The sequence below is a fragment of the Patella vulgata genome, chromosome 6 (assembly GCF_932274485.2).
Source record: "Patella vulgata chromosome 6, xgPatVulg1.2, whole genome shotgun sequence".
In the NCBI taxonomy this organism is placed as follows: domain Eukaryota; kingdom Metazoa; phylum Mollusca; class Gastropoda; family Patellidae; genus Patella; species Patella vulgata.
Window position 1 is genome coordinate 3,346,731 of NC_065884.2, and position 22,178 is coordinate 3,368,908.

General features: G+C 36.4%; 1 protein-coding gene across 1 annotated transcript; it reads left to right on the forward strand.

Moving 5' to 3' along the window:
- Window positions 1–298: 298 nt before the first annotated feature.
- LOC126823243 (coadhesin) lies at window positions 299–12,983 on the forward strand. The gene is made up of 5 exons (XM_050551948.2): window positions 299–555; window positions 10,421–10,591; window positions 10,713–10,889; window positions 11,454–11,813; window positions 12,727–12,983. Exons 1-5 carry the CDS (start codon window positions 366–368, stop codon window positions 12,942–12,944), a joined length of 1,116 nt encoding a protein of 371 aa, XP_050407905.1. The 5' UTR covers window positions 299–365; the 3' UTR covers window positions 12,945–12,983.
- The last annotated feature ends 9,195 nt before the right edge of the window (window positions 12,984–22,178 follow it).

Below are 22,178 nucleotides of genomic sequence, written 5' to 3' on the forward strand. Positions count from 1 at the left end.
TAAAATAGTACAATTTGTTGACCAGAATAAAGATTGGGACATATTATTCAGTTACAACAAGAGTGGTATTGAGCCTTTAAACAATTTATCTTTAATGATAAAACAATAAATACAATAAAAAAAAAATAATCGAATGACTTTTTGGATAAATGAACTATAAATATATGTTGTGTTATTTTCAAAGTTATACTTGATCGTTCGTGTGGAAGTCAATATTTTATTATGGAAACTTTTATGTGGAAAAAAACGACATCTGCCGACATATGAAATCTGTATAAAAGTAGATACATTCCCAATGTTCCACAATCGTCCTCCAATTGGTTGTACTCGTGCACGTATATTATACAACTAGAAGATACATCAAGATGCGGTTAATGTTGGTCGCAACTCTGTTGCTTGTTATTATAACGGTTGTTGATGCGGGTAGAAGACACAGGGCACGAAATAGAATCCGTCACAGATCTTATGGACGTCAAGCCTCTGTCTCGTCGTCACGGAAACAGATAAATTGCAACAAAATCCGGAGAAGGCAGGCCTGTAGCAAATGCTGTTCTGGTGAGCTCTTTTGTAATTTTTATTATTGATGCATCCGTGAACACTTTACCCCAGCTTACAGAATTTCACTTTCGTGTTAGAGATTTGTAGAATTTGTAAATATTTTAAAAAAATTAATTTTGATATAGAAATATTTGATAAATCAATAATTGAATTCTTATTTACATTTATTTATTTTGATCTTAAACTTAACGAACCGACCAAAAAATATATTTAACCATATGGAGCAGATTTACAGGGGACCTGTAGGCGATTTTTTTTCCTTTAATAATGAGTGGATTTTGATGAAACATTTTTTATGTTTCATCAGTAGACAAAACAATAATTAAAACAAGTGCCAAATTATATATTTGATTACCTGTTGACATGGTAACGAATTTCATATCTATTATTATTCTTATTGTACATTTTCATAGCGCCCTTTATATAGAACAGAAATTAGATATACAAATGACATAAATAAACTAAAATACAAATAAGATATATATGGAACAATTTAAATCAACTTAAACTCTCATAAATTTCATTAATGCATAACATATCATTACCGAGGAAAGGACGTTAGGAATATAGGCTTTGATTTAGCCCCGAAAATCGTTTCATCTCGTCCTAGCAAATTCCGGGTGAAAATCTGACGCTTTGTTACATAATTTAACCAGTACGTCTTGCACTAGAATTACGTCTCGAACTATATTTGTCAAGTGTAGCCATAATCGGGTGAACAAATCAAATTCTAAGCCAATCAGAAACCATAAAAGCAAAGATCGTCATAGGTCAAGGGTCAATAGCCATAAATAGACCAGCGAATACCTTTTATGAGACGGAACACGTTGGATTGTTTACATTTGTCTGAGAGAATTTCTCTGCAAATATGCCGGGATTACTGGATAATATCACCTGTTAAATGTTGCATTGACACGGTAAAGACGACTTACCCCTGATCTGTGGCATAAATATGGCCAATAATTAGGAAATAGCACCAATGATTGAATGAATCTTTTATTTTCTGGAATCAAGTGTTTCTTCAAAACTATTTCAGTGAAACAATATCCAAAAGAAATATATACTTAATACAGATGAAAACGATTTTGGCATGCTTGAAATACTGGTTCCGTCTTATAATTATATATAATGCTAAGAAAAAACAAAAATAATAATACCATGTGATCTGATCGATACAATTAATAATAATTCACCTTCATCAATTTTACTATTTTTTTTAAAACGAGAAAACAATAAACTTATTAATATTATAAGAGTATAGAGAGAGAGAAATGGGGTTTAACTTCCACTCGACACACACTAGGTAATTTTGGTTCAATTTTATTCCAATAATTCGCTTGCGTGTAGTGGTCTTTAGCAGTGGGAGGAAACCGGAGGACCCAGAGAAAACCCATGAGGTTGGACAGGCAACCCTTCTCCTTGTCAAGTACAACCGTGGAATCTAAACCACACCAGTGGACTCAATGACAGACATTATGATATGCTACCCATTCGGCTACCCAACCCCCTATAAGAGAGTATAAGATTACATTTATTTAAAGAAAGAAATTTAAAAAAATAAACAAATGCAATTATATAAATTTCCTCGTACACAACAATACCATACACCACTAGTATTAATGAAAAATGTATATAATAATAATAAGAACATCATCATTTTTTAAAGTGTATTAATACTGGAGAATGGTTTCTAATGTGCTGTTCAGGTTCTTATATTCACAGAATACATGTATTTACACAGAGATCAGGTCTTGTGCCCATATACACTGTACAAAATTGAAAGATATATACCAACCAGTAAATAAAAGTACATATAAGAGAAAAGCAAACAGTAATTACCTAAGTAAAATAGTTCTAGTAAAATGAATTAGAAATGAAATGGTCTAATGAAGATGGGCATATACGCCATACTCTTATATCAAATTACAACTGCCAAGGGATCTTTTTAAGTGCACAACAATGTATACACAGGACCTCGACTAGACTGCTGTCCTTGTGCCTTGTCAGCCCTCCGCCTGCACCACAGACAAGGGAAAACCGTCGGAAATGAATTAGAATAAAAAAAGTAAAATAAAAACATATAGTAAGCATAAAGTGACAAAATATAATATGAAAATTTATTGACATGTACAGTACATTCAAGTAAAACATATTTAAAATATTATGTATTATTAAAAAACCGCTTACAAAAATACATGTATACAGGTGTAGGCCTACTTACATAATTTCATCAATATCATCATCACTATTAAAATGTGAGCATATGTTTGGCTGTCACTTTTATATTCGAACAATATACACAAAACCATACAAGAAAGTTTTCACTTGTAACAAGTACATCTATTACTGATCTATCTGTAAATGTGTAATGCAGCTTTATTTACATTCACATTGAAAATTTTGTTTGGTGCTTGATCTCTAGTCACCCTAACCCTGTCAGTTGTTCAATAGAGTTTAACAAGAGGGGTTTAAATTTCCACAGCTACAGTCAGACAACCTTGGAGGAATGCGCCAGAATATGCCCCCTTTTTGACTGATGATGCAAAGGCAGAAATAATTCTTCATACATATTTTTTTCAAAAAAAGTAAGTGCACTTGTACCAAATCATCTATTTCGGTTCTAATTTTCTCCATAACATTGGGGTTGGATGGCCGAATTGTTAGCACGTGCGCACTGTATCATAAAGTCTGTCATTGAGTCAACAGGCGTGGTTTCGAATCCCCGGTTGTACGTGACAAGGAGTAGGGTTGCCTGTCCAACCTCGTGGGTTTTCTCTGGGTCCTCCCCTTTCCTCCCACTGTTAAATACCCCTACGCATAAGCGAATTATTGAAATAAAAAAATTAAACGATATGTTAGTCCCAAAATGACCTAGTTTGTGTCGAGTGGACGTTAAACCCCATTTCTCTCTCTCCATAACAACTTGTTGGGTATGAGTACTGCACATGGTCGGAACGGAGAAACAGAAGCAAGCTAGCTAGAAATTTCAGACCACGGCCTAATAGGTGCGTTTTCAAACTCTTCTTAACGTTGAACATGTTCTAATATATTGAGGTAAAATGTTCAAAAGAAGAATGGTTTGAACATAAAAATAGATTTTTATAGATTTTGCAATAAAATTATAAATTACATAATTGATGCCTACAGGTTTTTTTTTTATGTTACCCCCCCCCCCCCAAAAAAAAACCCCAAACAAAAACGGGAATTTTTTAAATCTGTAGAATTAATGTAGCAATCGGTTTAACGTCCACTCGACACAAACTAGGTCATTTCGGGAAAACATGGTTTAATTTTATTTACATAATTCGCTTGCGCATAGAGGACTTTAGCAGTGGGAGGAAACCGGAGGATCGAACAACAGTTTATGGCTAAGTTCATATTAATATCATTTAAATTGTAATTAAAGTGCTAATTGACCATTTCAAAGATTAATGACATTGAAATGTAATTAAAGTTTTTAATTGAAATTTTGTTTAAATCAATATCATTTCAATTGTAATTGACAGTTTTTCGAAACTAATATCGAAAGTGGTTAATTGCCATTCTTTTGAAAAATGTAATTGAATTGGTTAATTGACATTCTGTTAAGATTAATAATATTTGAAATGTAATTGAATTGGTTAATTGCCATTCTTTTAAAATAAAAACATATAGTAAGCATAAAGTGACAAAATATAATATGAAAATTTATTGACATGTACAGTACATTCAAGTAAAACATATTTAAAATATTATGTATTATTAAAAAACCGCTTACAAAAATACATGTATACAGGTGTAGGCCTACTTACATAATTTCATCAATATCATCATCACTATTAAAATGTGAGCATATGTTTGGCTGTCACTTTTATATTCGAACAATATACACAAAACCATACAAGAAAGTTTTCACTTGTAACAAGTACATCTATTACTGATCTATCTGTAAATGTGTAATGCAGCTTTATTTACATTCACATTGAAAATTTTGTTTGGTGCTTGATCTCTAGTCACCCTAACCCTGTCAGTTGTTCAATAGAGTTTAACAAGAGGGGTTTAAATTTCCACAGCTACAGTCAGACAACCTTGGAGGAATGCGCCAGAATATGCCCCCTTTTTGACTGATGATGCAAAGGCAGAAATAATTCTTCATACATATTTTTTTCAAAAAAAGTAAGTGCACTTGTACCAAATCATCTATTTCGGTTCTAATTTTCTCCATAACATTGGGGTTGGATGGCCGAATTGTTAGCACGTGCGCACTGTATCATAAAGTCTGTCATTGAGTCAACAGGCGTGGTTTCGAATCCCCGGTTGTACGTGACAAGGAGTAGGGTTGCCTGTCCAACCTCGTGGGTTTTCTCTGGGTCCTCCCCTTTCCTCCCACTGTTAAATACCCCTACGCATAAGCGAATTATTGAAATAAAAAAATTAAACGATATGTTAGTCCCAAAATGACCTAGTTTGTGTCGAGTGGACGTTAAACCCCATTTCTCTCTCTCCATAACAACTTGTTGGGTATGAGTACTGCACATGGTCGGAACGGAGAAACAGAAGCAAGCTAGCTAGAAATTTCAGACCACGGCCTAATAGGTGCGTTTTCAAACTCTTCTTAACGTTGAACATGTTCTAATATATTGAGGTAAAATGTTCAAAAGAAGAATGGTTTGAACATAAAAATAGATTTTTATAGATTTTGCAATAAAATTATAAATTACATAATTGATGCCTACAGGTTTTTTTTTTATGTTACCCCCCCCCCCCCCAAAAAAAAAAACCCAAACAAAAACGGGAATTTTTTAAATCTGTAGAATTAATGTAGCAATCGGTTTAACGTCCACTCGACACAAACTAGGTCATTTCGGGAAAACATGGTTTAATTTTATTTACATAATTCGCTTGCGCATAGAGGACTTTAGCAGTGGGAGGAAACCGGAGGATCGAACAACAGTTTATGGCTAAGTTCATATTAATATCATTTAAATTGTAATTAAAGTGCTAATTGACCATTTCAAAGATTAATGACATTGAAATGTAATTAAAGTTTTTAATTGAAATTTTGTTTAAATCAATATCATTTCAATTGTAATTGACAGTTTTTCGAAACTAATATCGAAAGTGGTTAATTGCCATTCTTTTGAAAAATGTAATTGAATTGGTTAATTGACATTCTGTTAAGATTAATAATATTTGAAATGTAATTGAATTGGTTAATTGCCATTCTTTTAAAATTAATAATATTTGAAATGTATTTAAAGTGGTTAATTGACATTTATTTATTTTTTTAAAAAATAATACCATTTGAAATTTCAATTAATTTAAATAATTGACAGGTTTCAATTACCCGTGAAAGGTTAAAGATTAAAATGCATTGATGGAATTATTTATTTATTTTTCGAATTTAGGTCGGCCAAACAGATTTTGTCTGCTACGGAAGTTGCGCTAATTTAAGAATTTTGGAACGTATCTTCGGAGGGAAAATACCAGTTTGATGAATATCCATACTAAAGACGCAGACAATGGTTTATGTTTATCTAAATTAGTTTATAACTTAAACTGTTGCCGAGAAACAGAGAGAAGCTTCACTCGAAGTAAACTAGATCGTTTCGGGAATTACACATGGTCCAATTCTATTTCAATAATTCGCATGCGCGTAGGAGTCTGTAGCAGTGGAAGGGAACCACAGGATCCAGAGAAAACCAACGATATTTAACGATTGGTTTTATAATAGTAGCATGGTGTATTAAGATTCCTGTGATCATAATTCTGGACAGGGGAAAACAACGTTCGGATGCAACGAAAAACACATAGGCGTACATGCAAGAATTCCTGTGGCAGTTAAAATTCGATTTACGAGGTGATTGTAGCGCCGATGTCCGTTAAAAATTCGCTCATAATTAGGATATCATAAGTGATATTTGGCCAGAAATCATTTGTATTATGTTTTTGCTGATATTTAACACTTTAATAAAATAAATCATTATGATTGTTATTTAAACATACATCTCCTATTGATCGGCTAGTTATTCCCAATAAAAGTATAGCGATTTTGGTATATTATATTAAAAGTAAAAAATGCAATCTTACTTTAATAATTTCCAATAAAAACATGGCGATTTTGATATAGAAAGTAAAACATGCAATCTGACTAAAAACAATTCTGGATTCCCAAGGGTGCACACACGACAAACATGTGAGGCCATCCCTAAAAGAGAGCCTGTTTCCGCGAGTGAGTCAAGGAGCGCTGTTAGAAATAAATGTCCAGTAGGCTCTGTGAATAAAAGGTAGAGGATAATTCAGGAATTTACTTAAGACTTCGATTTCGATAGAGTACTGTATTAATTAAAATGTAGTTTTTAAAGTTATAATATTTCTGCTTTCTATAATCTTGTAAATAGATTATGTGGATATAATTACAGTATATAAACTATGGATAATCGAATCTAGTGAATAGATTATGTTGATACAATTACAGTATACAAACTATAGATAATCGAATCTCTTAAATACCAATCGCACACCATTTTAATTAATACAGTTTCCATCTCCTGTTTTTCAGATTTTAGTCTATTTTGAATAAATCGAAATAAATTATTTTTATACGCCCACATTCTCGGACGTCCGTTCACATTTGTTGGGGGGGGGGGGGGCACTCTACAGGTCACAACTGTTATCCGATTTCGACGAAATTTGAAATATAGGATTTATATCTCAACGATCTCGGTTCCGTTCGATAATGTCATGTAGTGGAGAATAACTTCTTATCTTATCGCCCGATTGTACGATCGCTTTTGGGGATCACGTGGCTAAGTGGGTAAGACGCTGGCTCGCTAGCCTGGAGGTCGGGTGTTCGATCCCTGCATTGGCCGAGAAATAAGATAAGACGAAAAACCGAGGTCCCGTGTATACATTGGAATGCACGTAAAAGATCCCCTGGCAGTTGGAATTCGATATAAGAGTAGGCGATAGTGCCGCTGCCCGGGCAACATTTCCCTCATAGCACACTGTATGGCGTATGTCCGTCTTCATTAGCCCAGTATAGGAGCAGAACCAGAACAATAGGACGTTAAACCCCATTTCATTCATTTCATTACGATCGCTTTGTTTATTTTGTGTCCCCTCTGGAGGTCGCAATTTCTATCAATTTATAAATCTTTTTTTAAAAAAATAAAACGGTTACACTCTCATTTACGTCCGAGTTTGAATTTCGTGAAAATTGGTCCAGAACTGACCGACAAAATTATTTACAAAATTAGACCTATTTGAATAAAAAGGTGTTTTAGTATCCCTAACACTATTTATAGCATGTTCTTTAAATGGCATTTAGTAACTGGATAGAGTAACAACAAAACACATACTTATGGAAAACAGCTACTAGTGTATTTAAGGCGACGTTTCGTAGAGTATTGATAACGTTGAGAGAATACTCTACGAAAAGTCGCCTTAAATACACTAGTAGCTGTTTTCCATAAGTATGTGTTTTGTTGTTACTATTTATGGCAGTTGGTAAACTCAGCAGTGACCTACACTCATTAGTTCGATGTCCGTAATTATAACATTTTTGGAATTTTTTCATTGGCCTAAGATGACCAACTTCTATTAGATCATGTTTATGTGTAAAACTTGGTGTATATAATGTTGATTTTTACGGTAACACAAATCGTTCTTACATATTGTGTTCTGAAATGGCTGAAACTGTCGCTTTTTATAAATTTTCGGATTGTCGCAATTAAATTTCATTTGTAAACGATCATCTAACAAACCCGTAATGAAATATCCTACTAATTGCTACTGGAGTGGGTTTGAAACAATTTCGGTAGAATTATATTCTTTTTTAGCCAAAGAAAGTAAACGTTCAACATATACTTGAACATTTTCAGAAAGAAATTGTTTAGTTTATTGTAATATAACTAAATATAACTCTTTTCCAAGTTTGACTTACTGCCAGTTAACTCCTGGTTATATAGTGTTCACCACAAGGACAAAATGGATACGAACCGCTTATAAGGAAATTGAGTCATTGTCTACCACGTCATTTAGCTGATCCTAGCTGACTGTAGCTTGTCAATGACACGTGGGATTAATTACGTCTGTAATTCCAACACAGCGAATACATTCTTAGTAGAGTTGAAAACATAATATCTTATATTATCAAAACCAGCTGGAGATCAACGCATCTAAATAATCGTCCGTATTTTATAATATAGTAAATTGGATTAAAGTTATGGAACACATTGTCACAAATGGCTGCTCCTCGTTCGCAAATAGTGTAGACGCATGTAATACCAAGGTTGTGCACCATTTATGAGCCAAAATTGTTATCCGAATTTGATGACACTTGAACCCCCAGTTCTCGGCTACTGTCGATCTTTGCGCATATTGAATTTTAACTTCCTGGATTATGGAATCTAATTGCAAGGAACATCGTGTTTTTAGCCTCTGTGGCCTCTCTAGAAACCACAATTGTTATCCGATGTTGATATGCATGTCTATATCCCGAAGATCTTTGTTGCTTTTGATACTGTCGCATATCGTAACATCCTGGATTATGGCCCCTGATTGAACGAAAAATCGTTTTTTAGCTTGTTCTCGGACAACCACTTTTGGACTTAATTATTATTCGCTGCTTTGTCTTGGAAAATTGATAAAATGTTGCATAATATTGCATTGACTAAAAATGCCAATACATGTATTATCCTTACTTTAAAAGTGTTAATATAGTCGTGACTGTAACTGCCAATACTATCCGTACTTTTTTTAAATCTTGAAAATAAAATGGATTTGTGGCTCGAAATATACATGTTAAACCTGGTGTAATATCTTTATATAAAAAACAATTCAATAATACGAGTTAATGGCTTAAAATAGAACTACAGTTTTTAGAAACATTTGTTTTGTAAATTTTACATAGATTAATATTTTTTTTTTGACAGTTTGCCAATAACTGAGTTTTAAGAAATTCGACTTGTTTTGTATACATTTTTGTTTTCGTGTTTGATGTAAGAGCAAATGGTTTGAGGAACAATTTCAATCAAACTTACTGAAATAACTTTTCGGTGCCTTTCTAGTTTGGCGTAGAATTTAGCGACTACAAACATAACCAAATATGTTTGAACTGATCCGCCATTACTGAAATAACTTTTCGGTACCTTTGTAGTTTGGGCGTAGAAATGAGCGATCAAAAACATAGCCAAATATGTTAGAACTAATCCGCCATTACAAGACCGAACATGATATTTTCAGTTAGTGATAACTTGGGGTAACAAGAAGAATGGACTATTGATATTTTCAGTCACTTAAACATGAATTAAGCAAGAGCTAAATCTGCCGATTGCAGGTCTTTCTTTAGGCCCGAAATCTTATCTAAATTATTAATTAGACATTAATTAACTTATCCAGACCATAATCAACTCTCGATGTCAAGGCTAGCCTTCGATATCGACTGGATTAGAATCCTATATGCTGCAAACGCTCATTGATAATTAAATCAAAACAATGGATAATCGAGACTTTGCTTTTTAACGTACTAACTTTAGTAATGATGAACGAGGCTAGGCGGAAATTTACAAAACTGATATCTCGGTTCATAGTGGACCAATTTGACTGAAATTTTCAACAAATTACCTTTACATTATCTAGTTTTTAACTATTAGAGCGAGAACTTTCAGCTCTTTATCTAATCTCCCATAATGTATCTTCACTTAATGAAGTGTATTTTCTCAATTAGATGACAATTTGTGATGATCTGACAAGACAAATGTAAATAAATAGAGAAAGCCACAATATAAAATGTAATTGATATTTTTAGTCAATCATAACGTGGGATTCTACTGTGTTAATGAAGTGTGATGATATGAAAACAAATTGTTGTTTTTTTCAGTTGATGGTAATTGGGGCCAATGGTCTGAGTTTAATCCCTGCTCTGTAACATGTGGTGAGGGAACACAGAGCAGATCTAGATCTTGTGATAATCCTCCTCCAGCTTATGATGGAGCTGATTGTAATGGTGATGGTACTGAAACAAGAAGCTGTAACACGATTGAATGTCTTGGTGAGATGTTTTAAAATCCCGTTTCCATACATAAATTCACAAAGATGCGACCCGGCATTTAGACACAAACAAATGTAGATCAATTGACAATCGCACACTATAACACATAGTTATTTTTCAGTTGACGGTAATTGGGGAGCATGGTCTGAGTTTAGTGCGTGTTGTCCTGTATGTGGTGTTGTTGAACAGACGAGGAGTAGAGTATGTGACAACCCTGCTCCGGGGCCTGGTGGAGCTGACTGCCCTGGTGATTCTGAGGAAACAAGGACTTGTGACAGTAATGATTGCTTGGATAATGGTAATGCTGTTTAGAATATGGTATCGCCCGAAATGGGGTAGCTATGATAATAGGTCCCTTTTAGGGGACATTTATTATAGTATGTTACACTATTGGTTCCCCAGGTTCTTCTAGACACAACTCCTTGTTAGAAACGCTTATTCTTCAAGACATAACATACACAAGCTTCTTTGCTGTTTCCAGCACTACGCACAAATGTTATACTTTGAGGTTTCCAGCACTACGCACAAATGTTATACTTTGAGGTTTCCCGCTCTACGCACAAATGTTATACTTTGAGGTTTCCAAAACTACGCACAAATGTTATACTTTAAGGTTTCCAGCACTACGCACAAATGTTACACTTTGAGGTTTCCAGCACTACGCACACATGTTATACTTTAAGGTTTTCAGCACTACGCACAAATGTTATACTTTCCAGCACTATGCGCATGGTCATACTTTGAGTCCCCAGCACTACACCGTGGTCATACTTTGATCTCTCTCTCTCTCTCTCTCTCTCTCTCTCTCAATAACATGTAATTGATGTATATTGTAAATGTCGAAATGTTTTTGTAATTATAGCACCAATTTCTCTATGTGAAGGCCAGTCATTTGACGTCATAGTTCTTCTTGACGTTTCTGCTGGCTCTATAACGGATGAAGGGATCGCGCAGGCAAGGAATTTAATACAGGGGCTTTATACTGAATTGAGAATTGATGGCAATCTTAGGCGGTTCGGATTCATCGCTTATGCTGGTGCTATGGCTGATTTTAATCGCCTGGTGTTAGGAGCTGACGACACCGCAACACAGCAGTCTCGCATCGATGGTATTTCTGTAATAAATGGACCACCAAATCTTGAAACGGCAATAAGCGTATTAGTGAGTGATTTTACAAATCTTGGAAGAACAGGTATTCGACAAATTGGTATCGTGATAGGAGGTGAATATATGTTTTTTAATCTGATGAAGCACAATTTATGACATATTCTACGACACTTGGGTTTAACCAATCCCTTGTCGACTTAGGAACAAATAATTGTTATAAAGAAAATCCTCATTTTATATTCATAATGTTTATTAGTTCAATTGATAATAATCTGACAGTAGTCAGTAAGGTATAACAGTGACTATGGAATGATATACACCGCTATTGTAGGGGTTTGGGTAATCAATAGTGATGGGTGTTACAAGTAGTGGCCTCTTTTACAGCTAGTTACCCACGTGTTAATTATTGACAACTGTATAATTGCTAACCAATTTCTATACATACTAAACATTAGTTTAGAATAATGATCATTTTTCTATCAGTTAATGACAAAATTGGTCAATAGAATTACTATTAGCTTACCAGTGATATAGTCCAACTTATTTTTACTCGTTTATAATTGAAAATATAGCCATGGATATTATGCACGAAACAGATGCTTATCCTTTCATAAACACTGGCGGGGTTGGATGGTCGAATGGTTAGCAAGTGCGCGCTGTATCATAAGGTCTGTCATCGAGTCCACTGGCGTGGTTTCGATTCCTCAAGTGTACGTGACAAGGAGAAGAGTCGCCTGTCGAACCTCATGGCTTTTTTTCCGGGTCCCTCACACTGCCAAGACCCCTACATGCAAGCGAATTATTGAAATGAAATTGAACCATGTGTTGGTCCCGAAATGACCTGGTTTGTGTCGAGTGGGCGTTAATCCTCATTTCTCTTTCACTCTCATAAACACTGGGTACTACATTTGAAATAGTCTGACGTGGCAGTTGCAAATCTGGTAGTTGCAAATCTTTTAGGCGATAATTAACTTTCCGAATAGGTACGTACAAGTACTCTACTCAAATGCATTTGTTTGTCTTTGTAGCTTCCGATCCATTTACAATAGACGACGTAACCCGTTTCACCAACCCGGCGAAGGAGGCGAATATAGCTTTGTACGCTGTTGGTATTGTTGACCTAGTAAATGAGGAATATCTACAAGCAATTGCCACCAATGCATCAGGAGCCATTACCGCGACATCCGAACAACTGGAAGAAACAGCTACCCGATTAGAACAGCTGATCTGCTTATGTGATAAATAAAGGAATGGAATATATTTCCATTGTTAAATTATTAATAAATGTGTGGAGTTATTATTTTCTTCATCGGGGTGTGTATAGCGCATGTCTCTGTTCACCTGTGGAAAAATACGTCACAGGTCAAAGTCTTCAGGAGTCCGGATGAAGTAGACGAGTAGAGCGTTAAACCTCAATTTCATTGTATTTATGTGGATAGGAACCGAACGACCCGGAGGAAAACCATGCCACTTGCCACAATGAAATGGGGTTTAACGTCCTACTGTTCTGCTCCGACTGGGCGCATGAAGACGGGTATACGCCATACAGTGTGCTATGAGGGAAATGTTGCCCGGGCAGCGGCACTATAGACTACTCTTATATGAAATTCCAACAGCCAAGGGACCTTTTAAACTGCACGCCAATGTATGCACGGGACCTCGGTTGTTCGTCCCATCCGAACGACAAGAAATGTTCGTCCTGCACCACAGACAAGAGGAAACCACGTCGGGAAATCCCAATAAACTTTCTCGGCAAATGCAGGGATCGAACACGCGACCTCCGTGCTAGTGAGCCAGCATCTTACCCACCGTGGCTCCACCCTTGACTCAATGAAAAAATTCATTATTTAAAGCGCACGCATTAGATTGCTTGCACCAGACTTGACTTCCAATAGCTCACCGCGCACTCTTTTAAAATACCTCCAACCCACCAGGCGCCATTAGTATGATATCCAGTGAACTGGGAGAAACATTACCCGATTAGAAAATGAAATGAAATGGGGTTTAACGCCCTACTGTTCTGCTCCTATGCTAGGCTAATGAAGAAGGGTATACGCCATACAGTGTGCTATGAGGGAAATTTTGCCCGGGCAACGGCACTATCGCCTACTCTTATATCGAATTCCAACGGCCAAGGGATCTGTTACGTGCATTCCAATGTATACACGGGACCTTGTCAGGACCACCGTCCTGCATCATTGACAAGGTGGAACCACGCCGGAAAATCTGGATGAACTTTCTCGGCCAAAGCAGGGATCGAACACCCGACCTCCAGGAAAGCGACTACCCGATTAGAGCAGAGAAAGAGATAAATGGGGTTTAACGTCCACTCGACACAAACTAGGTCATTTCGGGATTAACATATGGTTCAATTTTATTTCCATAATTGATCGCTTGCGCGTAGGGGTCTTTAGCAGTGGGAGGAAACCGGAAAAAACCCACAAGGTTGGACAGGCGACCCTCCTCCGATTACAGCCATTCATCTCCTGAGATAAGTCATGCTCAGATGGTGTACACATTGGCATTCAATATAAAAGTAGGTCGTAGAGCAGCTGTCGGGGCAAAATGTCCCTCGTACCAGTGTATGGCGAATGCCTCCGTCTTCATCACTTGATAACACCAGAATTACCTGAAATGGCGTAGATTTACAGACATTCTTTTTTACGTGGGAAGCGGGAAATATATTTGGACTGGGAGAGTACTTGGCGCTTTTTGTGTCATTCTAAAGAGACGCAGCTGACATACTTCGTTTCGATCCAACAAATATACAAGAGCATCGCCACCACTGCAAAAAACGTCCACATTCCTGCTTTGATTGATATGGTATTTTTTTAAAATAAAGAGCATGAAATATGAAATGGCTGCAATGACTATTATATGACAAGATGCAAAGGATAGGCGTTAGGTTTGTTTTGTCCAATGTACAGACAGTGGGTGTGACACCGCCTCTGGGGGTGGGGCATGCACCAAAATCAATAGTTGCAATTCTTACGGTTGAAGGAATAATTGTGCATCCATTCAGAATTCCAGCCTGTAGAGAGAAAAAAAACCCGGAAAATATGAGCGTGGCTCTGTTCCTGGGGGTTGGACATGGACCAATATCAAAAGGTACAACCCCATGATGGATTATACTGAATTGGATCCAAATCTGTTAATAATTGCAACTTGTAGATTATTTACAGACACAATATTAACAATTGGTGGGTGTGGCACCGCCCAAAGGGGGCGGGTCATGTACCAAATTCAATATTTGTCGTCCTTGGGGAATAAGTATACCAAGTTCCAAGATACTCCATTGAGAGTTGTGGCCTTCATACGCTAAACACAACAGAATTGGGCGTGGCTCTGTGTTGATAGATAAATAAGCTTCATCTTGGTGAGATAATTATGTCTCTAGCGCTTTTCGTTTCTCAGATATGGAGTGGGGCTGAAAATGGAAGCAAAATGGCCGATTTTGCGGAAAGGGGGGGGGGGTCTGAAAGTTGGCGTTACTAAACGGGCAGTAACTCCGTCAATTCCGCTACGATTTTAAAAATATTGGTGTTGTTACAATGCTGAGACGTGCAGCTTTGGGAAATAACAAGGTTATCGACAACAAATGAATATTTAAAAATAGCTGCTTGTAGCTAGTTCAAGTTTACGTAATTATTTAATCTTCTGTACGGTTATTGCAAACATTAGAAAATAAACTTCTCGAGCTATGTGTAATGTGAAATAATTTTATCTCGAGGACCTTTGGTTTCTGAGATATAAAGTGGGGTTGAAAATTGAAGCAAAATGGCCAATTTCGCGAACAAGTAGTCTGCCAGTTCGTGTTACTAAATAGGCATTAACTCGGTCATTTCTGCTCCGATTTACACAAACTTGGTGTTTAACAATACTGAGATGTACAGCTTTTGGAAAATAACAAGCTTCTGAAGAAGAAAATAATATTTAAAAATAGCTGCCGGTCACTACCCATAGCACACTGTATGGCGTATGCCCGTCTTCATTATCCCAGTTTAGGAGCCGACCAGTAGGACGTTAAACTCCATTTCATTTCATAATACATATCGATAACAAAAAAAATTCTGGATGTATTTAAGTTAATATATAAGGGAGATAACTCTCAACCCCGATCCCGTGAAGCTAGTTACACGCCCACTCGTCATGTTGTGACTAGCTATTATTTCAATAGGGGTCGTTAGCAATAGTAGGGTCCGGAAGAGTCACCGGGCAAGTCAGGCGGCATGTTGAATAGAAACTATCCCACGTGACTCAATGACAGACTGTGTTCTAACGAGCACGTGTTCAATAAAATAACTCCCTTCCACCCTAACATCTACTGATATATATCTACTCATTGACAGACTCATTGACGAGCACGTGTTTAATAAAATAACTCCCCTCCACCCTAACGTCTACTGATATATCTTTAATTACTATAACAACCAAAATCATTTAATTCTTGCTTGATAGTTCCTCACATCAAAATAAAATTTATGTTATATCACGGAAACTCAATTTAATTTTACCCAGAAACAATCAAATCTATCAACATCTGAAAACTGTTTACTATTTACCTACCAGCTGATGACTAATATTCGGACACTTGTTGGTGAATATTCATACGGGGCGGGGCGGAAGGACAACAGCTTCGGTGGATGCAGCACTTCAAATCTATTTCAATCAAAACTTCCATGGTCGACCTCATACAATAAAATGGGAGTAAGGCAGTGAGATATAAGATACATTTTGCCTGTTTGAATTCCACTTGTCAAGGGTTTTCTTACGCGCACGCCCATGTGTACACGGGACCACTGGAGGTTTTGATTTTCAATTATTTCCGATAATTACTTCCAGAGTTATGACCCTTGATATTAAATGTTTTATTTACTAAATGTTAGTATAGAGCAGAACTAGAAGCAAAACAAATCTGACAAATTACTTAATGGGTTGTTACTCGTAATTACTGACAAAAGAAAAATATACGACATCCCTTGCTACTGCCCGGATGACTTAACTGCTGTGGGTTTATGTTTCGTTGCCTGGAAACCTATCTTCAAAATCCAGGCCAATGTAATATTTATTTGGTGGGAACGGGATATGCTGGCCCAGTTCGCTAGGTTTTTCCGGCGTGGTTTCCCCTTGTCAGTGCAGGACAGAGGGCCTGACAAGGACAGCTGTCTAGTCGTTCGGATGGGACTAAAAACCGAGGTAACGTGTACAAATTGTCGTGCACGTAAAAGATCCCTTGGCAGTTGGAATTCGATATAGGAGTAGGCCGTAGTGTCGCTGCCCGGGCAAAATTTCCCTCATAGCACACTGTATGGCGTATGCCCGTCTTCATTAGCCCAATTTAGGAGCAGAACAGTAGGACGTTAAACCCCATTTCATTTCATTTCATTTCGCTAGGTTTTGTGTATTTGTTCTTTATATTATTGGGCTCTTTATACTATTGGGCGAGTTTTCTAGAAGCTCCTTGGAATTTACCGGCATGCACGCAAGAGTAGTCCATAGCGCCACTGTCGGGGCCAAATTTCTGTCATAGCACACTGCATGGCATATTCTCGTCTTCATTTATAGGATGGTGAGTGCAGAAAAGTATGATGTTAAACCACATTTCATTTCATGTTATATTGTACATTTGTAAAGTTACCATTTGGTGAAAGGTGGGCATCATATAATAATAATTCAAACAAAGTACTTTGAAAGTGTTTTTCTTATTTTTAATAGTTATCGAATACTTAAAGCTGAACTCCGATTACAAAACTACAGAAATAATTAAATAAACAAATTAACGCCTTAAATAATCACCATACTTGTTTTCAAGTTGTAGAACAATCATAGCGATTATTAAGGGCGTTTGTTTTTTTATTTGATTATTTCTGTAGTTTCGTAATCGGAGTTCAGCTTTAAATCCTTGACTTGGTGGAAAAGTTTCATGAATATTATTTACAACACAGGATTTTTCTGTTTATTTTACCAAGGATATGCCATAATCATCTTGTAAACCGTCTGTAGGCAAGGATATGCCATAATCATCTTGTAAACCGTCTGTAGGCTATGTATCTATAGACCCTAAAATAAACAAATCAAACTGTCACGAAGTTACATCACTCTATCAGATAGAATCAAGATAAGCTTGTCCCAAAGCATTGACCAATGAAATTGGTTAGCTCTGCTTAGCCTGAAATGTTAATCATTGAACTCGGTCAAGACATTCATCTAAATCAAGTTTAAAGATACATTCCTGCGTACAAACGGGTTGATTTGATGATATATTTGGACTAAAAACATATTCAAACTAATTAATTGATCAAATTTTGTTTCAAATCCTTCTCCAAACATTGCAATTGTCAAGGAATACCAATGCTATAAAAATCGATCAAAAGAGGTTATGTTTGTGTCACGTGACTTATCTCTCTCGGTACCTACAACAACGGGTGCAAAGTCTGAGGAGAATCATTGCATACACTTTGCATCGCTGACTTTTTATACAAATATCGAATCCTAATTAAATTCTCGGATTATCCACTGCCCGCGTCTTTTTCCGTGATTTTTATCTCGGAAAGTGTTGTACGTCTGACTCTTCATAACGTTTATCAACATATACATCAAGCGCTCAATGTCCGCGTGCAACCTTTGACGTCACGCGTACAGATATTCCTAATCGTTGGGCTGTCGATTAGGGGAACCCTGGTCCTATAGACGCTCCAGGAGTGTTTTTCAGGGAATCCAGTATTTTTCTAGTAAGATTGGATATCTCTACTTTCCATATATACCAAAATTGCCATACTTTTATTGGAAATAACCGCCCGATAAATACTCTTCTGGGAACCAATCTTTAAACATTCTACCTCAATTAAAAGCAGCGTTGCTATGTTCCAAAGTCTTGACCAATCAAATTGCTTATCGCTCCTTAGCCTAAGCAGAAAATTCTCATCATCGACCTTACTCAAGGCGAGAGAGAGATAGAAATTGGGTTTAACGTCCACTCGACACAAACTAGGTCATTTCGGGTCCAACACATCGTTTAATTCCACTTACACAATTCGCCTGTGCGTACGGGTCTTTAGCAGTGAGAGGAAACTGGAGGACCCGGAGAAAACCCACGAGGTTGGACAGGCGACCCTACTCTTTGTCACGTACCACCGGGGATTCGAAACCACGCCAGTCGACTCAATAACAGACTTTATGATACAACGCGCGCACGCTAACCATTCAGCCATCTACCCCCCCCCCCTTACTCAAGGTAATGATACATGTATAATGAATCTATACTCGGCGTTTTATCACTCTTACTTAATTAAAACTAAAGTTATCGTGCCCCAAAGCATCAACCAATCAGATTGCTTATCTCTGCTTACCGTAAACAACTATGTTCATCATCGAACTCCATCAAGGCCTTGACCTAATGAACTTCTACACCAAGATTGAACATTCTAGCTCATTTAGAAAGAGAGTTATTGTGTTCCAAAATCTCGACCAATCAAATTGCTTATCGCTCTACTTACCCTAAGCAGAAAATGCTCATTGTCGAACTTAGTCAAGGTATTGATGTAATGAAACTATACACCAAGTTTTATCACTCACTTAATTAGAACTAAACTTACCGTGTCCCAAAGCATTAACCAATCAAATTGCTTATCTCTGCTTACCCTAAGCAGAAACTGCTAATCCTTGAACTCCATCAAGGCATTGAACTAATAAACACCTAAACCAAGTTTGAACATTCTAGCTCAATTAGAAAGAGAGTTATTGTGTCCCAGCGGACGAATCCATTTTAATAGTCCTCTACTTTCTTTCTTCGAAAGGCGGGGGGGGGGGGGCAATAAAAACAAGGGAATGCACGGGCCTTTTCTGTGTTTCTCTGAATATGTTTAATGCCCGATGATCCCCGTAGTGGGTGAAAGCGCTAGCTAAAATGATATTAGTTTTTTTTTCTAGAAACCTCTATATAAAGTGTGAATGTTTGTATGCAAATTAACTTAATCAACTTTACCCATAAAAGCTAACAACTTCGGTATTTAAAATATAAAACTACAGAGTTATAGATACAGCTTATATAATCAGTCAAAAATAATGCAACATACCTGGTAAATAACTGCAATTCTTTACCAAAACTCCAGAGAAATCAATCACCAAATACTAAACTTACAATCGACTTTGCTAAAGTTCCTCTTTGAAACAAAGATGGTTAACAACTGAATGTATCTGCCAACCAATAGATCAAATGAACAAGAAACTCAGTTAAATGTACCCGCTATTATTGTTAAAGCAACAACAGCTTGAAGTTGCAATTTCATATTTTTAAGTTATATTTTTAAAATGTATTAAAATAAAGCCTAAAATTAGATGGTTTCTATAAACAGTCCTACCTTGTTAAAGAATAATCTATAATTCACTATTGCCAGTTGAGAAATTGGCAAAAATATCATTTTCAACTTCAAATTCAAACGTTTGAAGATAGCTATTCCATGCGGGGAATACAAAAACAATGGAGGTAATTGTGTTATTATTTCCGGGGTCAAGGATTTATAAGCGGGAGAATGATACCTATGATCGTATAATAGTGATCTGATAACCTATTGAGCAAAAGACATAGAAATAATTATGTTTTGACTCTCTTAGAAAATATGAAATTCTCGCTTTAAGGAAACTGACAGAAGAAATGTAAAATCTGAAAGTGGGGGTCAAAATGCGCAATACTAAAAACTAATATAAGAATTATTTGCAACTGGACATTTCAAATTAAACAATAAAACGAAATAGTGATAATTTGCATCTGACAAGATGAAGCCACGCCGGAAAATCTGAATGAACTTTTTCGGCCAATGCAGGGATCGAACACCTCCAGGCTAGCGAGCCAGCATCTTACCCACCGTGGCTGTTACTCCAGATATTAGGAATTCAGGTCAACAGTTGGCAAATCAATTTTATTGTTTACCCCATCCTCTTCGTTCAGTTCGTTGAAAAATTTACTGCCTTTCGGATAAAAGTGAGCTGCCTGGTTCCAAATAAAATTAGGGCCACCATCATCATGCTGAAAGTTAAAGCGAGAATTTCAAATTTTCTAAGAAAGTCAAAACATAATTATTTCTATGTCTTTTACTCAATAGGTTATCAAATCACTATTATACGATCATGGGCATTATTTCCCACCCTTAAAAATCTATGACACAGGAAATAACACAATTACCTCCCCTGTTTTGCTATTGACAACATGGGGCAGCCATTTTTCAACGTTGGAATTTGAAGTTAAAAATGATATTTTTGCCAATTTCTCAGCTGGCAATAGCGAATTATAGGATTAATAGGATTATTCTTTAACAAGGTAGAACTGTTTATGGATACCATCTATTTTAAGGCTTTATTTTAATACATTTTAAAAATATAACTTGAAAATTTGCAATTGCAACTTTAAAATTGGGTTCTTCAAAGTTGGCATTCGATGTCCATTTCACTTTCATATCTTCATCTTTTTAGTATCTGTTCTTCCTTGCACGCTCAACATCTGCTTTAACATAATTAGATCAAACATCCGTCTTCAAAAATATTTCAATCCAGGATGTATTATTTAAACCGTGTCAATGCACCATTCCCCTCGATTTAACAGATTCCTGTCGGTACCAAAAAGTATCAACACTAAACACGGGTTTCATGACATCTTTAAAATACGATTTCGTTCTTAGATCGAACTACTTGCTGACAATGTGTGTATTTTTCTTGCAGTGGGTTCTACCTCGCAGCGATGCCCACAAAATACAATGTAATAACCCTTTTTTTTGCAGTAGAAGTGTCTCTAATTTCTTTTAAGTTAAAGCGTCTAAAGTAAATTGGTTATAAATAATTACCACGTTCAATTCTAGATTTTTTTATGGATCATGTTGTGCACTACACATTTGAAATACTGATGACATGGAAAGCAACCATCCTCATGCCACAGCAAGTACGTAGACGTTTAATGAAAACATCACCTTTGGCTTTACCATAAGGAAAAAGTGATGGAAATGCCAGAGTAAAAAAGGTATTGGCAGGGGAATATTTCCTCTAGTTGGCCATGGAATAATTAGTCCTGTACTTTTTCAGATGTTTAATTTATTGTTATATTATCGAAAAGTTTTTTACCTGCTGTCTGATGTCTACAGATACATCAGGAAGCAGCAACCTTATCTCCAGGATGCGTGTGTTGCATCGCGCGACCCTTGTCTTCAGTGGGAACTAATAAGTTTGCATCGGTTCCAATTGTTTGAAAATCTTGTAATTCACCATTAACTGACAATTCCTCTAATCTAGTTACCGGGAATTCTCGTATTTTTAAGCCCTGGGCCCTTATTCACGAAAACTTAAACTAAGTTACAACCGAAATTTTAAGAAATACTGCAACTTCATTGGATATATGCAAATTGATTTTACTGGTCAGCGAATCAATCGAATGGCAGTATTTCTTAAAATTTCGATTTTATCTTAGTTTAAGTTTTCGTGAATAAGGGCCCTG

Bases quoted from the DNA above. Each gene is read 5' to 3' on its own strand.
- LOC126823243 (XM_050551948.2), top strand. From the start codon at position 366: ATGCGGTTAATGTTGGTCGCAACTCTGTTGCTTGTTATTATAACGGTT. The intron at 10,592-10,712 runs GTGAGATGTTTT...GTTATTTTTCAG, and splicing joins TAACACGATTGAATGTCTTG to TTGACGGTAATTGGGGAGCA. The intron at 11,814-12,726 runs GTGAATATATGT...TTGTCTTTGTAG, and splicing joins AATTGGTATCGTGATAGGAG to CTTCCGATCCATTTACAATA.